Source organism: Carettochelys insculpta, chromosome 3 (genome assembly GCF_033958435.1).
Source record: "Carettochelys insculpta isolate YL-2023 chromosome 3, ASM3395843v1, whole genome shotgun sequence".
Classification (NCBI taxonomy): domain Eukaryota; kingdom Metazoa; phylum Chordata; order Testudines; family Carettochelyidae; genus Carettochelys; species Carettochelys insculpta.
The window spans coordinates 73,562,754-73,583,342 of record NC_134139.1 but is presented as its reverse complement, the minus strand read 5'-3'; the positions used below and the strand labels follow the sequence as shown (position 1 = coordinate 73,583,342).

Below are 20,589 nucleotides of genomic sequence, written 5' to 3'. Positions count from 1 at the left end.
CTTTATTTTAGGATGTGCTATCAACAGGGCTTGCACAATGTCTATGACCAATACTGTAGGCAGAAACTCTTGTGGCTCCCGGGCACTAGAATAATTGTTTTAGAGAGGTATACATAGCTATACATTCCCACCAAAGGGGGAAGAGGGAGGCCAAAGTGGGCAGATGACCCAGGCCCAGCCTTTCAAAGGGGCCCAGAGCTCCAGCCACCTCCATTTCTAAAGTAGAACTGGTGCTCTGGGCCCCTTTGAATTGCTGCAGCAGCACAGCTCTGGCTATGGGTGGCTTGTGGGGCTGTGATGGGAGGCTGAGCATTGCAGTCCTGGGAGTGCTGAGGGCTGAATGCCCTAGGCCCTGCCCCTGCTGGGGCACAGTGACATGCCCCTGGGTCCACAACAGCTCTTGGTGGCACTATAGTTATACATATACTCAAAAGACTTGTGTTCATATAGCATTGTTTATGAATTTGTATGCTCAAAATCCAGGAGATGAAAATGTTACAGTTCTCACATCAATGTTAACTTGACCACATTGAATATTTAACAACATATACTAACAATATGCTGGACCTCCATATTGATGTACCTAGCAAAGACACCGTTGCTTGGATGCTGAGGTCCTAGGTGTTCACCACACTGTTTGTGGGTGGCGGGAGCAGCAAAGGCATGTCTTTCAAGCATTGACATATTGCGGGCTCTCTGTGATTCTTCTGCCTCGGACTTCAAGGTTGTAAGAAATATTTCACATGCTATTGCTCCTTTTCTCACTTAAGTTATGGAAAAATGGGAAGAAAGAGTAGAAGTCTTGAAGCTGAATTGCTGCAGGAGTAAGGGCAGCAACTCTATTCCTGAGACACTTTCTCTCTTAGAGAAACTTTATGAGATTTGTCAAATGAGAGTTTCAGTTGGAGAGACCTGACTCCCTACCACATTCAGCATTTCAACCATGTGTATTAATGTAGGTGCTGGATGTTAATGTCTCAGTGCAAGAGGGGACTTGGGTGGCATGATAGTGATTGGGAATGTTGGGAGAGAAAGAGAAATGTTTTGGAATGGACTGTGGGGAAAAGCACTAAGTACAAGGCTGTGAAGGGTCCAATGGGTGTATGTATGACGTGGGTCATGTCCTGCCCCAGAGCCCTTATTTTGCCTCCCCTGACATGTGGAAAAGTGCTGCTGTGTAGGGGTCTAGTAGGAGAGCTGTGTATGACAAACAGATTACAAAACCTTCCCTTTGATAGTTGCATACGACTATGTCTACGCTATGAGATAAATTCGAATTTAAGGCAGTTAGCTTGATTGTACCAAGTGACTGTCTTCACTGTAAATATCACTAGCTCTATTTAGGGAGCGCTAATATCAATTGCATACTATCACTAGAACTGGGTGAGTGTAGCATCAAGTTCAACTCGAACAGTTCAAATGAAGGCTAGTCTGGAAGTGCCATGTCTTTGAATTGAATTCATTAGCCTCCAGAGGCTGACTGGTGCTGCTGAACCTAGCTCCCAGTTCTCTGCCACTTGTGGGAGCTGGGAAACTGACTGGTGCAGAAGCCCTGGTCAGTTTCCTGGCTCCTGCAAGTGGCGGGGAGCTAGGAAACTCATGGCACTGCTGCAGCCAGCTCCCGGCTCCCTGCCACTTGTGGGAGCTGGGAAACTGACCAGTGCAGCTTCTGGCTTCCATGAGCCAGGTGCAGTAGCGCTGCTCAGTTTCCTGTCTCCCCCCAAGCTGTGGGGACCCAGTAACCAGGCAGCAGGGTGAGCACTGCCACTGGTGGGGGTGCAGGAGGGCCTAGGAGGAGGGTGCAGAATGCAGGGCTTAGGGAACTGTGGGATAGGTTCCCACAATGCACTGCTGCAACAGTCAGTGTTTGGCCATTGTAGTGTGGCACTACCATCTTGACTTTCTGTGGACTTTGGGGGAAGTGAGGATACTCAATCAAACTTATAAAACACAGATTTATAAAATTGAATTTAATAAAATCAAATGTATCTGGTAGTGTAAATGTAACCTACGTGAGTAACTATCAGCATTGATATAGACTAGAACTGATGAGGAAATGAATTTTCCAATGACAAATTTTTACTAAAAGGTATTCCTTCCTCCCACATTTTTGTTGATTTTTTTATTTAAATCTTTTGGATTTTTGTAAACAACAACAACCACCATTCCCAACAACTTCAAAATCCCAAACTAATATTACTACATTTTTTTTTATTTTAATGAACAATACCTGTTTTTGAGATGACAAAAATGTTTTTGGTTTTTTGGTTAAAATCAATTTTTGTTATTTAACTCCATTTTCAGGTAAAATTTTCTATTTATGTTAACAGGTCATTTTTCGCTTAAAAATAAATGTTTGCTGGAACCTTGCCAATTAGCTCTAATGACACTGGAGAAATACAATAAAAAAAAACCAACAGCCTTTTAAAATAGCCACCCCCATAAACATCAAGGCTATGTTTACATGAGCTCCTCGCTTTCGAAAGGGGGATGCTAATGAGACACTTTGGGGTATGCTAATAAGTCACTGCAATGAATATGCAGTGCCTCATTAGCATAATTGTGGCCACAGCACTTCGAAAGTGCCACTTTCAATCGCATGTGGCTCATCTACAAGGTTCTTTTTGAAAGGACTCCACACACTTCGAAATCTCCTTATTCCTATAAACAAATAGGGATAAAGGGATTTCAAAGTGTGTGGGATCCTTTCGAAAATGATCCTGTGTAGACGAGCTGCACGCCACCAAAAGCTGTACTTTCAAAGTGCTGCGGCTGCCATTATGCTAATGAGGCACTGCATATTCATTGCAGCACCTTATTAGCATATCCCAGTGTCTCATTAGCATCCCCCTTTCAAATGGGGGGAGCTAACGTACACATAGCCCAAAAGTCAGAAATTTGCCACTTAACTCCTCACTCCAACAGACTAGATTTTGCTTTTGCTACATCACATCTTCTTCACCCACCATTTATAAATATTGTTGCCGCCATCTTAGTTTCATTATCACTAATGGGCTTTCTAGGTTTATGCTGGAGCCAGTCTGAGGATGGCAAGAGAAGCTCCAGCCTTCAGAGGTTTTTTAGCTCTGCCCAGAAGCTTTTTTAGCTTTTTTCCTCCTCCTGTTTGCTTTTGCCTCTTCCCTGCCTCCTGGAGATGGGCACCCAATAAGAATGGTGGAGTCGCTGTAATTTGAAGTGTTTAAATCAAGAATGGAGGGCTCCAGTAACTCAGCCAGAACTTATAGGCCTATTACAGGAATGGGTTGGTGAGGCTCTGTGGTCAGTAATTTGTGGGAAGGAAGACCAGATGCTGATGGTGTTTTCTGTCCTTAAAATCTATGCATCTATGAGGGAACAGCTCATCTTAAAAGATACAAAGGAAAGATGCTGCAGGAGACAGACATAGCTCTCTTTCCTGCAGGAGCCAAAGGAAGTTTTAGGCTAGGGTAGCAAGAGTAGCTAACATTGTTCTCACAGGACAGAAGTGAAGATGGTTCCCTTTGTGCTTGGAAGAGAGTGGTGAAGAACAGTTGGAAATGTCTCCCCTCCTGTCTCCCCACAGCCTGGGACTGAGATGGCAATGTGTGATGTGCCCCTCAAGCTGTTCCTCAAGAACACCAGGAGTGAAGACTCTTGACAGCTGTAAGAGGACCACAGATGTGTGAGTTTGTTCCAGCTCCACACACAACGTGCAGCCTTAATGCCACCCACAAATGTCAATTACTTGAAGTTTTAGGTGTTGCATGTGTGTTTTTTCTATTATGTCACCTAACTAGCATAGCACTGCTGCAGACATTACTGTAACTCCTTAATGCCATCATAAATTATTTCCACTTAGCAAATAATTCCCTCTCTTAATCACCTAACTCAACAACTTACTAAAACCTCACACCCTACATATTAATCTCCTGCTTCAGCACAACACCAGTGCAACATTTTGAACAATTTGAAAAAACACATTTCTAATCATACTACTCATTTGGAGTCAAAAGTTGCAAATTTTGTGCATGGGTAAAGAAAAGAGGGTTATGTGTATGTGTGAGAGAGGGTTGGCAATATGGAGAATTGGAAACTATGGTGGCTGAGGTCTTCAGTGATTTCTTGTTCTTTTATCAAAACAAAAAAGCTGTCAAGTAGCACTTTAAGACTAACAAAATAATTTATTAGGTGAGCTTTTGTGGGACAGACCCACTTCAGACCATAGCCATACCAGAACAAAGTCAATATTCAAGGCACAGAGAACCAAAAATAGCAATCAAGGTTGACAAATCAGAAAAAAATTATCAAGGTGAGCAAATCAGAAAGTATAGGGGCAGAAGGCGGGGGGGAGTCAAGAATTAGATTAAGCCAAGTATGCAAAAGATCCCCTATAATGACCCAGAAAATTCACATCCCAGTTCAAACCACGTTAATGTGTCAAATTTGAATATAAGAGAGTTCAGCAGCCTCTTCTTCAAGACTGTTTTGAAAATTCCTCTTCAGTAAGATGCAAACTTTTGAGTAATTAATGGAATGGCCCACTCCATTAAAATGCTGGCTGACCAGCTTGTGGATCAGGAGTATTTTTATGTCTATTTTGTGCCTATTAATTCTTTGTCTAAGAGAGTTTGAAGTCTGTCCAATATACAAAGCATGTGGGCATTGTTGGCACATGATGGCACATATGATGTTTGCTGAGGAACATGAGAATGTGCCTGTGATCCTGTGAATAACCTGGTTAGGTCCAGTGATGGTATCTCCAGAATAGATATGTGGACAAAGCTGGCAGTGGGCTTTGTTGCAAAGAAAAGTCCCAGGACTGGTGCTCCTACGGTATAGACTGTGGTTGTGGGTGAGAATCCTCATAAGGTTGGGAGGTTGTCTGTAGGAGAGAACAGGCCTGTCACCTAGGGCCTTCTGGAGTGTGGCATCCTGATTAAGGATAGGTTGTAGGTCTTTAATGATGTGTTGCAGTGGTTTGAGTTGGGGGCTGTAACTAATGACCAGTGGTGTTCTGTTCTTGGCTTTTTTGGGCCTATCTTGGAGTAGCTGGTCTCTGGGTATTTATCTGGCTCTGTCAATTTTTTTTTTTAATGTTTGTGTTGGTGGTATGCTATATGCACTTGAGCAACCGTAATAAGTTTTTGTTTGTGGGTGCATGTATTACACACATGCAGTGTGTGTGTGTGTGTGTGTAAACTCTGGAACTGAAAGTACAGGTTGAACCTCTAGTCTGACACTCTCTCTAATTGAGCAATATCCACAATCCAGCATGATGTTAGCTAGCCAGATGACCTTTCATCATGGGTGTGGCCAATTTTCCTGCAGTCCCATAGTTTCTTCATGGCCACTAATCCTGGATCTCATTGTTCTGTGCTGTTATTAGCTGTAATTTACCCCAAATGTCTTCTAAGAGCCCAGTAAGCAGTGGAAGTGTTAGTAATACTGCTAGACAATCTTGACCTCCTGTGATCCTCCAAATTCTTGTTGGGCACTGGTCAGGTCCGGAGGGTGCTAGATGAGAGACGTTCAACCTGTATTTATTTCATGAAGTAGCAACACACACACACACACACACACAATATTATGTACATACACATATTATATATAATGGGTGTGTGTACATTGCTGCTTGTTGATTCATGAAATAGTATTTTCAATTAGTTAATTTTGCTTTCCCCATTGTCAGAGCTATTCAGAAAAATCTCTGCTGTTACATACTTCGTACATTTCTTGATTATTTTTTGCTGAAAATTATACAACATTTTTCAGCCTTTTGATTTTTTTGAACTGTTTATATAATGCTCATTTCTTCTTTCTTTTTCTCTTATGACATGTAGAGTTAAATGTAGCACTGCCTGATTAGTGGTTTACCGGAAAAGATACAAAGTGAAATCCTGTAAGTACTGAAATGTATTATATGTCCTGATCCTAGAAATATTTACACACAAAAGGAACTTTATAAATATTTATAATTCCTGAGTTCACTATGACTGTGTATAGTTGGAGGACTGGGGCTCTAGCAAGGGATCTAATTACAACATAGTTAAAATGACTGCTTTTTTGTGCTGGTATTTGCTGATACTGAGTACTGGCACCTCAGTAGCTCAGGCCAAAAGACCAGGTTACAATATGGTTAATGTTTGTACTAAGGAAATTTAATCATATTGTTCTCAGTGGTCTAATAAGTGTATAAAATCATTTAAATTCAGTGCATATGCATGAAGTCTGATTTGCAAAAACTCATCTGAATCACAGTGCACCTCTGTTAAATAACTTCAACATTCCACAGCTTTTTTGGAGCGAGTGCTGTTTAAAAAAATTAAAAGAATTTATTAAAATATTACAGAAATAGGGAAATATTTTTCTTTCACTATCTTCCTACTCTAATGGTGAAAATATTTATCATAATCATAAAAAAATCATTGTCAGTCATAGAAGACGACTGAAAATATCAGCCAGAAAAGCAGGTTTCTGAACGTTATAGAAGAACTGAGAACAGGAGCTTAGAAAGGAAACTCTCAGCTATAGTCAGGACTCTATAGCCCACACACAAAACACTCTCCATTCTTGGTGCATATGTTGTATGCACAGAAAAATATATAAAATAAATATACATCCAGAGGTGCCAATTGCTAAAGTAGCCACTATTTCTGGGTGCTTCTTGTTAGTATGCAATGTGAGACCGGGCCTATTTTTCAGCGGTGCTGAGCATCCACAGCACCTCTGCAAATAAGACCCCTTTGGGGGGGGGGCATTTTCCCAAGTGGGTGGCCCCAGCCAGCTGCCATGAGCCAATGCTGCCCACTCTCTCTCCCTGACTGTAGCACCTCCCCCGCAAAGCCGGTGTGTGCCCGCGCAGCGTGACTCAGGCTGGAAGGGAAGCCCCACGGTCTATCTGTCGAGCAGCCAGTAAGGGGCGCTGGGCCGCAGGTTTGCTTTGCAGAGGGAGCCGGCTGCGGATCACCTGCAGCAGCGGGGGAGCCGAGCAGCTCCGCCCTCCCCCCGCCCAGTGAATCACATCGCTCCTCTGCCAGGCACCGGCACTGAGGCGACTGGGGAGCGCTGTAACCCTGCTGCAGAGCAAGCGGGGCTGCCGCTGCCTCCCGAGCCCCTCAGCGTCTCTCCCTCAGCCGCCGCCGCCACCGCCCCAGCCCGCCCGGCCGCCGTAGCCGCCTGCCCGCCGGAGGGGAGCCATGGCCGAAGGGGGCGAGGGCGAGGACGAGATACAGTTCCTGCGGACTGTAAGCACCGCGCGCTCCTTTCCCTCCTCCCGCGGGGCCGCTGCGGCGCTCGCCCGGCCGGGGCAGCCCCGGGCATTGGGCGCCTTGAGGGGACCAGGAGCCCTGCCCGGGCATGGGGGGCGGGGTGCGCGCTGGGACGCGTGGGGAGGAATCTGGCGCGCCGGGGCTGCGGAGCTTGTGCCCTGCAGGGGTTTGAGGCGCTGGGCAGGGGCTGAGCGGGCTGGTGCCTTGGGGATGGGGAAGCCCCTTCTCCGGGCGCGGGGGCGGGAGATCCGTGCCAGGAATTCCCCTCCAGCCCCCTCTCTCGCCCGCGTCCCCTAACGCCCCGGCCCCTGCATCCGTCGGTCGGGTGGGGGCTAGAGCCGCGGCCTCTCTTCTGCGGGGAACCAGGAGACTTGGGGCTAGGGTGGGCGGCAGCTGGCGGGGTGCCTGCGTGGGAATGCACTGCGAGGGAGCAGCCATGGCTCTCGGCTGCGCGTTAGCAATGCGGTGACAATTAAAAGTAATGCGTGCGGCGGCTTGGGCCAGTCCTGAGCTGAGCCCCGGGGCAGGGCACAGCTGTTGCTAGCGGACCATTGGCTAATGACTGGTACGAGGCGCGGGCACCATCGCACGCCCGACAGTAACACCATTTCCCCCAGGTATCTTTCAGCGCTCCCCTTCTAGCCTCTGATTTGGGCTGTACACTGCAGATAGTAACCGAAGAGCAGTGCTCAGCCTCCAAGCTGCAACTGTAGTGCCTATTGCAAAGCCAGAATGAAAACCCCAACAAAACAGAAACATCCCACGGCCCCGACCCCCAACAGCTGCAGGCATTCTTATCACTGAAGCTGGATTAGTATTTACATCTCCTTACAAATACCGTTTTTCTTCTTCTGCTCTTTAAATGCAGAACCTTTTAAAGTGCCCAAGCATTCCTCCTGTTTGGTCCTGTATTAGGCGTGATAATTATTCTCATTTTGGACTATTTCTGGTCAAACACTGCTTTTATTTACCTCCTGCACCATCCTGTCAAATTGCTGTTACAGATCCAGCTATCCATCCGATACTTGACATCCTCTCAAATGTTATTTTAGACATACACTGCTACCAGGTTTTACAGATAGGTGCTTTGGAATATTGTTTTGAGAGCAATGTAGACTTTGGATGTGTGGTGTATGATGTAGTGTTAACGTCATTCTTTTTATTTAGCACAGGTATAATTTAAAAAACATTTGATTTGTGATGAGTAATGAGAGTGCATAATAAAGGAGAAACAATTCATGTGGATAGTACTTGTCATAGCATGTTTGTACCATTCTGCAACATTGTGTAAACTAACTGGTTTAGATAATTCTCTTATTACATTGTCTGTTTCAAACTGGACTGTTTAAATGAATAATCTAAATATATTTAAACCCATTAAAAGATCCATTCTTGTTGAGAGTACAACTATTCTGCAATGCTGAAAAACGAAATATAAAACTGGCAACTTTTTTGCTTGTTAGTGTTATGTGCAATGTACTGCAGTCCTGGCAAATAGGTTTCAGTGTGCTTTTCTGCTTTCTCTGAAGGAAGATATGGCCTCACAATCTGTGTGAGTTTAATTGTTGTTTCTTAGTGCTAATATTGGTGGAAATATTTTGGAAGAGTTGAGCACTTACAGGTTTTACTGCAGTTGTAAATGATAAGTTTAGTTTATGGAGGTGGTGCTGTCTGAAATGCTCAAAGGGGAAACAGACGCAACATGAATGGTAATGTCCCTTTGTGTACATATAGGGTAATGTTGAAACTACAGACTCTTGACAGCACCAGCTCATTACGTAAAAGAACACTTCTGATAACGTGTGTCCTGCTGTTCATAAAGATCTGGCAGTTCCAGCCTGGGATTATCTTTTAAAAAATCCTTAGAATGTTGGTGTGCTAATAAAATGACCTTGAAGAAGATGGCAAATTGGGGCAGGGGGAAGTTTTTGATGCAAGGATTTAGACATGCAGAATAAAAAGGGGTGTCGACATTTTCTTCCTTTTTGTGAAGTTTTGAATTTTCTAGTTTAAAATGGCTTCTATAATGGTGACTTGCCTTAATCCTCAATTTGCCCTTACCCTCCCCTGTAAATTTGTGGTGGGACCTTTAGTTTGACAAGAGGTAGAAAACTTGTTTTTTCAAAATTAAACAATTTTCATAGTAATGTAGTATTAGTTCATTGTTTGAAATTTTGGGCTAACCTCCCCAAGGGCAAAGTTTCATGTGTAATGCTTTCTACATGGCATTAATAAAATATTTAGGTTGCCATCTGATAAGGAATGCCATTTGTGTCTTTATTTTTAATCAATTAGTTATTGTTAGTGGAAGGGTTCATTAATAGTTTAGTAGTTAAAACATATGACTGTGAAGGATCTAATTTGTGGTCCTGGGTAAAATGCTTCCCTGTGTTCAGGCGGATAATAGTTTATAAAGCTCAGTACATTTCAATTTGCATTCTTTGCCCACTGCTGTGTATAGGCTCTGCTACCCTTTTAAGAGTCAGGTTTTTATATGAGATTAGAAAGGTTCTGCAGAACAAATAAAGTTTTTTGCATTGGAATGTCGGCATCGTATGTTAGACATTTTGTATTTAAGAAGAGAACACTGAGGTTTTATTCTTTACATGTATATATTCCTTACTGCTTTTTCAAAAATAATTATTTGTTAAACTCCTGAACTGATTTTCTGCCTCCTCCCGGGTTGGTCTATATTTTTGTGTTTTCTTTCCTCTTCACTCTCTTACTTTGTCTAATATCTTTCTTTTCCTTGTTTGCTTGCTATCTCTTTGGACAAGATGGCTGCATGCATGGCTCCCTGCAAAATTGCTGCTGTTGTGGATTTTTGATTTCTTTTGCAACAAGTCTAATACCTCACCTTTAAAAAGGAGTAACTTTTTTATTGCCTTGCGTTGCTGGAAGAGGGAAGCTAACATTGTTTTAGAATCCTTGAGATGTGGACTGGAATGCTGCATCTGTATCATTACACTGGTCCTCAGGGCAAAGTTCTTAAGCCCTTTGTATTTCACACCTCAGCATGGATAGTGTTACCTCTTAACTTTGTTCAACATTTGAGAGCAGATATTAGGAATCTTAATACACATAAACCTGTCAGTGAGAATTTCAGTGGCATGGGCCATTCTGTTAAATACCTGAGAGTATGTGTCCTACAACAAAGAGACTTCAACAGTAGATTACAAAGGGAGATGTGTGAACTGGAGTTCATGTTCAAATTCGATACATTAACACTAGGTCTCAATAGAGAGAGCAATTATCTTACACATTACAAGGACTGTTTCCCTTCCTTTGGTATTCATTATGATCTCAGGCAAGACTGTTAGCATCTCTCCCCCTCACTCCTCCCCTTTCAGTTCCATGTATCTGATTTGTCAGTTATTTCATTTTTTGGACTTCTGTGCTGTATAACTGTCAATCTGTACTGGAAATGCTATTGATGTGAAGAAGTGGGTCTGTTCCATGAAAGCTCATCACCATCATGATTATTTTGTTAGTCTTTAAACTGCTACATGACTGCTAGTTTGTTTAGTTAGAATATAGGCTAACTTTTTTGAATACAAGTTAGAATACAGACTAACTTGACTCTCTGTTACTATTCCAGTTGGTAATAATCTTACATTACGTACACAGTTTTTTTGCTAGACCTAGGGCTGTGTCTACACTACCAATATATTTTGAAAAAAATTTTGAAATAAGGTCCCTTTTTGAAAAGCCCTGTGGAGTGTCTACACACATTACACTCTACTTCAAAACTGGGATTGAAGTAACAGGGCTGCATTTGAAGTCATTCTTCCATTTCTGTATTGGGAATAGTGCCCTGTTTCAAAGTATAACTTTGAAATTGGACACGTGTAGACACTCCACAGTCCACTCTTTCCAAATAGCAGGTCTGCCATGTTGGCAGCCTGCAGGAGCATGGCGATGCTCTGTCTGCCCCAGGTGGGGCTCTATGGTCACTGCCCAAGGTAGGAAGCTGAAAGTGTGCTAGCAGCAGGAGGAGCATGAGTTCTCAGCTGCATGCCTTTCCCCCGAAGACAGGGCAGAGATCGCCACCCCCACCTATGCCAATGGCAAGTAGCCAGGAGCCCTGTGCCCCCCAGGTGTCCCCTGGTGAGTCTGCCCAGGGCTTCCAGGAGCCAAGCCATCAGAGAGTGCAAAGAGTCCCCTTCTGGTCTGAGGAGGAGCTCAAAGACATTTTCAGCCTCTGGGGTTAAGAGGAGGTCCTCCTCCAGACCGGAGTGCATTGCCGCAACACGGATGCATTTGACTGGATCTCCAGGGATCTCAGTGCCAGAGGGCATCCCAGCTGCACCAGGGACCAGGTGTGGTCCAAAGTTAGAGCTGAGGCAGGCGTACTGCTGCACCCAAGATGCAGCCAGCTGATTGTGGGCACTTCCCACCCAGTGCCCGCACTGTGAGAAGCTGGACCACCTCCTGGGCCCAAGCAGGTGCCACCCGTGAGCACCTCCTAGGTACAGCCACCTACCCCACCGAGCCTGGCCACAGAGGAGGAGCAGCTGGGACCCTTGGTTGCCACCACCCTCTGCCTAAGGGAACAAGGCCATGAGGCCAGCAGCGATGATGAGGATTGCAGTGATGGGACCCTCATCATCATGATCCCCTCTGGATTATCCAGCTCGGACCCCTCCAGCTGGGCATATCCAGTCTTCATGGAGAGAGCATTAGGTAGGTATTGGGCATTCAGGATGTCTCAGGGGCTGGGGAGGGAGACCCCATCCATGCCACAGCTGGCAGGTGGCCACTCACCTATGTGACACTCTGCACCCACCTGCCTGCACAGCCCACATTCCACATGGCTGGGGAGGGAATGTGGCAGTGCAACCAACCCCAACATGAGCCCCACCACGTGGGGATTCCACTGCATCTGGTATCCCGTGGGGGCCCCCCAGACCATGAGGGATTGGGGAGCAGACTGGGAGCCATTGGACTGGGGGGCACCAGCTCCTGGGGTCAGGATGCAGGACTTATGGGCTGTCCCTCTGTCCCATTCTGCCTCCAGCAGCCGAGGGACAGGAGGCTGCCACGCCACCCAACCCCACTCCATCCCATGGCTGTGCAGTGTTGCCACCAAGCCAGATGCTGTTGCTGCTGGGGGTATGAGGCAGCGGTGGCAAGCTGGGCAGTCATGGGAGCCGTGACATCTGTGCTCTGGGACTGGCTGGCAATGGAGCGGGAGGTGTGGGTGCAGGTGGCAGACAGCCTTGAAACCCTCAGCCAGGCTGAGGCCACCTGCCGTAACCAACCTCCTACTTCCTCAACAGCCCCCAGCCTTGCAGCTTCCCCTCGATGATCCCCCGGTGCTGCCCTCATCCTGTCCAACCTCTCTCCAGATGACCGCCTGGAAGTGGTGCGATGGCTGGTGGCCACCCCAGCACCAGCCCCTGTGCGCCCCCCATCCTCTCTCGCACACCCTGATGAGGCCAAGGCTGCAGCACCCCCGCCTCTTCCTCCCTGTGGTCCTGGCCATGTCACAGCCCCACAGGGGGCCCCGGACCTGGGGCAGTAGAGGCACCCACTGCTGCTACAGCTCCTGGCCCCCCACCCCGGTGGGTGGCTGAGCCCCCCCACAATGCCCTCTGCCAGGTTCAGTCTCTCCCTTAATGCCACCCATGGATCCCTCTTGTATATAGTTCCCCCCTTGTATATAGTTGATGGTACCTGTTGTGAAGTTTATATCATAAATTTATTTTTGCTACAGTTGTAAAGAGTTAAAGGTCCATCCCCATTTCTGTGTCCCTATCATATGTTGGGGGAGGGGTGAAGGGTAGGAGTGTGGGAGGGTATGTGTGTTGGCAGAGGCTATCTGAGGGAGGGTCACTGAGGGCCCTGGGTGAAGGCCTCATGTGGAGCCTCCCTGACCCACACCCCATCCCTTTGTGCCTGGCAGCACGGGGGCAGCAGGCAGCTGCTTGTACCTGCTGCTGGTCTCAGCAGCCCAGCCCTGCATGGAGGGCTCCTGTTTACTTTCTACAATATTGTGGAGCGTGCAGCAGGCTGCAGCAATCATGGGCATGTTCAGGAGGCTGACCTCCAACCCCGTGAAGAGGCAGCAAAAGTGCCCCTTGAGAAGCCAGAATACCTACTTGATGGTGTTCTTGGCCTGGTTCAGGCAGGTGTTGAACATGTCCTGGGATGGGTCGGTGCGTCCTGTTTAGGGCCTCATGAGCCACAGGTGCAGGGCGTATGCAGCGTTGGCCACAATGTAGCGAGGCATGGTTATATCTCCCACTGGGAGCAGGCAGGTGGGTGCAGGGTGTCATGTGGCATGGGTGGGGTCTCCCTCCCCACCCCCTGAGACAACCTTAATGCCCAGGACCTACCTGCTGCTCTCTCCATGAAGAGTGGAGATACCCGACTGGAGGGGTCCAAGCTGGATGATCCAGAGGGGATCATGATGATGAGGGTCCCATCACTGCAACTCTCATCATCACTGCTGGCCTTGTGGCTTGTTTCCTTGGGCAGAGGGTGGTGGGGAGGTAGGTGCCCTCCTGCATTCTGTGTCCCAGCCACGAGTTCTTAAACACTTGGGTGTCATGGGCCCTGCCTGACCACACTGTGCACACATCCATGGACCGGCCCTTGGCATTGACAAGGGCCTGAAAGACCATGGAATGGTACCACTTTCTGTTTACAAAAGTGCCCATGCTGTGGCCCAGGGCATGGATGGTTATGTGCATTTTGTCCAGTGCACTGATACAGTTTGGGAACTTCAACAGGAAGTGTGAAATTATCCAGGATTCGCTTTTTAAGCATGATTGAAATTCTTTATTGCCTCCCTATCAAAATTTAACAATTTCTGACATAATGACAGTGAGAGACCACTAGGTTTCAGTGGAAGGGATTTAAGTTTGAGTCTAAAAGGCTACATCTACACTAGCTCCAAACTTCGAAATGGCCACACAAATGGCCATTTCGAAGTTTACTAATGAAGCGCTGAAATGCATATTCAGCGCTTCATTAGCATGCGGGCGGCCGCGGCACTTCGAAATTGACGCGCCTCGCTGCCACGCGGCTCGTCCTGACGGGGCTCCTTTTCGAAAGGACCCCGCCTACTTCAAAGTACCCTTAGTCCTATGAGCTGATGGGAAAATAAACATAAACTGAATTTCTTCTTAATATGGAAAGCAATAATACTGAATTATTTCTCTGTAGAGGTTTTTACATATATCAGGTATTTTCAAGTGGTTTATGATAATTAGTTACATTTTGGCAGTTGAAACGACCATGCATAAAAATACAGCCATGAATACGCACTCAGCAAGCCTTTGAAAAACAGCCTTGTGTTTTAATCAGTTTTATACTGAGATACTTCATTGACCACAACACTGTTGTCAGTTTGTAAAAGTACCATTTATGACTGTGTGTGTGACTTCTGGATATTTACTGGAGACAGATGCAAAGGACCACAGGTCAATATCACATAAAAGAGATGGCCTGGCTAGCATTGCAATGTATCCATCTTCCTCCTTCCATACTGCACTGCAATGTCAGCACTGAACATGAGCTCAAATTTTGGTTTACAATAGAGCTGAATAGACTCTATTATTTGTGAACAATGTGCACATATACTTTAATTTTTTTTCCCACAACTTGGTTCTAGTGTTTGATGTGAACACTGGAATTTTCTTACTGGATCATACCAGTAATTCATCTGGTCAGCAGCCTTATTTATCAGAGCTGCCTTTATCAGCTGCTTGAAAGAGAAGTTCTAGATCAGTTAGTTGGCTCACGTCCTGAGGTATAAGGCTTTCTATTCCTTTTAATACATACATTTAAAAATTGGCCAAGGATGGAATGAATTGTTAGATGAAGGGCTTGTGTGGGTTTGCACTCAAGATTTAAAGCTGTAGTATTTAAAAGAACTCTACTAACTTATAAGTTGAGTGTAATGCAGTTTCAGTGCTACATGTGCTTCTAAGTTTCACCTATCAAATTTATGTGCTTTTACATAGTCACATCACTTTTGTAAATGGTTGGTTTTTTTTCCTCCTCTGGCCCATCCATTGCTGTATGAAGGGTATACTTAAGATCCTGATTCAAAAACCTACTTAAGGTACTTTTTTCATAAGGATAGATATAATTGTATGTTCAAGTGCTCTTCTGAATCAGGGCCAAAGAGGGAAACTGGCTATAGGGGGAAACGTTGAAAATTACTACATAGTGATGTTAAATATACCTGTTAAATAACATGAAAATTACAGATTTTCCTTCTACAATTTTCAGTTATTGGTGTTACTTGCTACTATAGTTGGTTAAACAATGTCAGGCATGTGTCCCTTTCCAATGATGTATTTATATAAAATATTGCTCAAGTTTCCTCAAGGCTTGGATTTGGTTTTGTGAGGGTGTCTGACAGCATTGGGGAGAACACATTTGCAATCACTCAGGTTGGATTTTTGGTCCATCGTTTCAATAGTGTTTGAGCAGTTTTCACTAAGCTTTATAAATTAATTAATTATAATGAAATGTCTGAGAGGATTTCGGATTTGTCTTAGTTTGACTGGCTGGTGACGAAACAGGTCTGTAGTGTTCTTCATGCATTGTGTGTACTAGTGCCTTTGAAAATCTTCTTTTGCTGATTTGCACACAAAACCGGCCATCTCTCTCTTCCATTCAGCAAATATTTAATAGCAGATGCTCTAATGAGGTCGCATATTGTGCAGATCCATTAACTTCCACAAAAATACACCACGGTCTATTTACTAGTCTATTATTATGATGTATTGACATAAATCATTAATGCTAACCTACAATAGTCAAATGAAGAAAGTACACATTGTGATAGCACGTCACTGTTTTTAATGCTTGTTTTGCTTACTTGTGGCATATTGTTAAAAGGCTCCTTCAAAGCCTCCCTTATGTGAATCGCTCCTGTTAGATAGCAGGGCTGTAAGAGGGGCTCTGCTCAAATCAGCAGACAACTATTCATTTTTCACACTCCACTTTTGGGGAAGCTTCTTCCCATTTGCTTCATGGATATTATGAAGTGCAGAGCAGTCATCTGTGACTAGGGGCATATTGCCCTCACTGAAATATACCCTGCTGAGGAGACAGCACCACAGATCTTTGTGGCCAAAGGAACATTCAGCTGTCATGTTGAACTTACTGCTAAAGTGTTATGGCTGAACTAGTCATGAGTCATAGGAGAAAGTGGTAGACTGGGCCTTGCAGGATCACTGTTGACCTTTCCCAATCCCCAGTGTTAATTCTCTGGTCTGCAAAGAAAGCCCCTGCTTGCAGATTTGATTTCTGTACAGGCCTGTATTCCTAAAGGTGTGTGCATCACGGACTGTCCCTGACCAGCCCATGTTGATAGCTGTAAAATGACCCTTGTAATACAATGCTTGCAGTAGCATAGAAGAGAAGCCTGTTCTGTTGATGTACTCCATTGCAAAGTTATCTTCTGCAAAAATAGGGAAAACAGTTAGGGAACCCCATTGTTGCAAAGCCATCTGTTGTTTCATGTACATTGCCCAGTCACAGTCCTTTGTAGCAGGAGGTGATTGATGATGCTGTACACATTCATCACTGCAAATCCCCGAGCTGATTTCCCATCTTCAAATTGAGTAACAATTGATCAGTAGCAATCTGATGTTGCCACATTCAATACAGGGATCACTGCTTGCTTCACCTCTGTCAGTACAGCTCTCATTTTGGTGTCCTTCCACCAAAAAGTGGGGTGAGCTCTGGACTCAGTTCCAGGAATGTGGTTTTGTACATCTGAAAGTTTTGTAGCCCATACCTGCATAATTGTGCAGTCCGTCTACTCAGTACTAGTTTTTGAAGCCTAGAACTGATAGCTCACCATGTGCAGGTAACAGCAATTTTAAAGAGTTTGCTTACATGGCACCCACAAAGGCAAACACCAGTGCATTGTCATCAACTTGCACCTGATAAAATAGTGCAAGATCAGATATGTTGTGTTCATAATGACCACTAGAATAATGGAGAGCCATGAAGAAGCCATACATTCTGATAGAGATGATGGGCATGCGGGTTACAGGGGGCTGTTGAAGAGTGGTGCCATATAGGAAGCCCATGGAATGAGTGGTGAAAACTGTTTAATAGGATGCTGAAACTACACTCAGGAAGCATTTCAAATCCTTTCTAACACACCCTCCAGCAGATGGTGGAAAGTTGCATAGTGGGATAGTGACCAGCTCTATGCCAATGCAAGACACGTCACTGTGGACACACTCTACTGCCCCAAGGATTGTAATGTGAACATGCAACAGTGGTGGCTGTGTGTGAAAGTAGCTTAAGTCAATGTAACTCTAATATAGTCGTGGCCTAATAGGGCTACTTGATTATTACCTGGAGCACTGGGTGGAGCCCCTCGGTAGTCCAAAAGCCCTGCTTAGTACAAATATTTTCAAAGAACACATCTGTATAAGAAACATGCAAATTTCATAGAGCTCTATCTTTTCTCCTTACATCATGCAACTATCTATGTGTATCTATTAGAAGGGATTAATATCCTTGTAAATCTCTAATAAATTTCTGAAATAATGTTCAGACATGATTTCTGAGTGCAAAAGTGAATATGATAATATTCCTGAAAGATAGCAAGCAGAAAAAATAAATGTTTTGAAAAAGGGAAAGCCACTGCAGATTTTTAGACTTGACAACTTTAATTTCTGAGTTTGCTAAAGCTTAAGAAAAGCCCTTAGATCAGATGTGGTGAATAAAATCATAAATCTTCAAGGGAATTGGTTTACGTTTGGTGAAGAAGTATGTCTGAAAATGATTTTTTTTTTAAATGTGAAGTTAGTTTCTCCATAAGTCAGAGAGTTTGAAAAACCTGTGCTAAATCTTCCTTCATGTAGATAAAGACAAAAGGATTATATTCTTTTCCCAAATTTAACTGCTCAGTAAATTCTATCATTAGTTGTGTGAGAATAGACTCCTGCAGTTTTTGTGTTTTGTCTTAACGTTATTGCTATCTCTGGGTTCTATTCTGTCCTTTCTTATGAGATCTGTAATACCTTCTTATAAATTTAAACCTTTAAAGAAACTTGGGTGTGTTTCAGCGGTATACTTCTCATGACAACTGTATTTGATTGCTTTCAAAATGGAATGCCTGCTGTCTGATGAAATGTATACATTGTCGAAAAGGATGAAAGAATTGGGAAGAAGGGAAGAAATATATCAGTTGCCCGACCTGAAATATTTGTTAATTTAGAATAACTGCCCTTAAAATTGCCATTATAACAAAACAGAGCTATTGCAGTATTTTACACAGTGATGCCATTAAGGACACAAGTGGGACATTTTTATGGGAAGTCCCAGTCTGTGTATCTGAACCAAAAAAAAAAAACCCTCAAAATAGTGTGGGCCACCAGTGATTCAAAGCATCTTTGGAAGGAATGTAATTTTATGTTTGTTTTATAAAACCATTAATAATCCAAAATGCCAGTAAAATAATTATATAATTTATTTTGCTATCTCTTTCTTTTCCTTGCTTTAGAGCTAAAAGATGGGTGAAGTGTTGTCATTTTCACTAGTGGTTGAAACTTGCTAATCTGGATGTCTCTAGTCTGGAAACACCCTGATCAGACATCACTGGTGACCCAGTGAGCGCTCTGCAGCTGGAACACTCATTGGGAATAAAACAGTAGGATGGGGGAGAGGGAGCTCGGTGCCACAGTGGCTGGAGGTTGAGAGCGGAGCTCTGGCACAGTGGGAGAGGGCAGTAAGGTCCCAGCTGGCCAGCGGAGGTTAGGGTCAGTGTCCCAGTGGCCAGCATCTGGGAGTGAAGGGGGCAGCCTTGACCTTCCTGGTTGAGCAAATTCCTCAGCTTCTGGGCCATTCAGGTCCTGAGGGTGGCGGACCAGGGAGGTTCAATATGTGTTATATAATGGTGTTATAATTTCTACTTGTGATATAACTTAATGGTGTGGTACTTTCATATTATTGCAATAAAGGCATAATAGAACATTATCAAAACAAAAAAGCAGTTCAGGTCAGAGCCGTCCCGGAACAGACTCAATATTTAAGGCACAGAGAACCAAAAGTAGTAATCAAGGTAGACAAATCAGAAAAATATTATCAAGGTAAGCAAATCAGCGAGCAGGGGGCAGAAGTTGGGGTGTGGGGAGTCAAGAATTAGATAAAGACAAGTATGAAAAAGAGCCTCTATAATGAGCTAGAAAATTCCCATCTCGGTTCAAACCACATGTTAATGTGTCAAATTTGAATATAAAAGGAATTTAGCAGCCTCTCTTTCCAAATTGCTGTGAAAATTCCTCTTCAGTAAAATGCAGGCTTTCAGGTCATTAACAGAATCGCCCATTCCATTGAAGTGCTGGCTGACAGGTTTGTGAATCAGGAGTGTTTTTATGTCTTTTTTTTTAATGCCCATTAATTCTTTGTCTAAGAGAGTTTGAAGTCTGTCCAATATACCAACCATCTGGGCATTTTTGGCACATGATGGCATATATGATGTTAGTTGAGGAACATAAGAATATGCTTGTGATTCTTTGAATACCCTGATTAAGGATAGGTTGTATGTCTCTGATAATGCATTGCAGTGGTTTGAGTTGGGGGCTGTAGGTGATGACCAGTGGTGTTCTGTTATTAACAGAACTATTACTATTTTTGCTTCTCTGTGCCTTAAATATTGAGTCTGTTCTGGTATGGCTATGATCTGAAGAAGTGGGTCTGTCCCACGAAAGCTCATTACCTAATGAATTATTTTGTTAGTCTTAAAGTGCTATTGGACTGCTTTTTTGTTTTGATAGTATATAGACTAGCATGGCTTTCTCTCTGTTACTTTTATAGGACATTTTTAATTCACAAGGTATGTCTACACTGGGATGCTACATGGACATAGCTTATTTCGATGTAGCGAAATCGAAATAATCTATTTCAATGAATAGCGTCCACACATCCTCCAGGGCTGGTGCCGTCGACGTTCAGCGTCAATGTTGGACAGCACTACATCGAAATAGGCACTGCAGGGGAGCGTCTACACGCCAAAGTGGCCCAAATCGAAATAAGGATGCCAGGAACAGCTGCAGATAGGGTCACAGGGTGGACTAGCACTTCCGGGGCAACAGCAAGCCGCTCCCTCAAAGGGCCCCTCCCAGACACACTCAGCCTGCACAGCACGTGGTCTGCAGAGCCACAAGCACGCACACCCCGTGAAGCACCATTGACCCCCAGCAGCAGCAGCAGCAGCAGCCAGAGGCCCACACACCTGCCCCTGGAGGACCAGTGGCTGCCCTGCTCAGTGCCATGCAGGAGGCAGCTGACCATCTTTTATTTGAGGAAGATGAGCTGTCCTCAGGGGATGAGGAAGCAGTCCCAGACCTTGCTGCCCTCC

General features: G+C 44.6%; 1 protein-coding gene across 12 annotated transcripts in view; it reads left to right on the top strand.

Moving 5' to 3' along the window:
• The first annotated feature begins 7,025 nt into the window (after positions 1-7,025).
• RYR2 (ryanodine receptor 2) overlaps positions 7,026-20,589 on the top strand; it is a 975,983-nt gene continuing 962,419 nt past the window's right edge. For all 12 annotated transcript variants that reach the window (XM_074990102.1, XM_074990110.1, XM_074990109.1 and 9 more), the window contains exon 1: positions 7,026-7,223. In XM_074990102.1, coding sequence (XP_074846203.1) covers positions 7,176-7,223 — 48 coding nt within the window. In that variant the 5' untranslated portion in view covers positions 7,026-7,175. The remainder of the gene's footprint in view (positions 7,224-20,589) is intronic.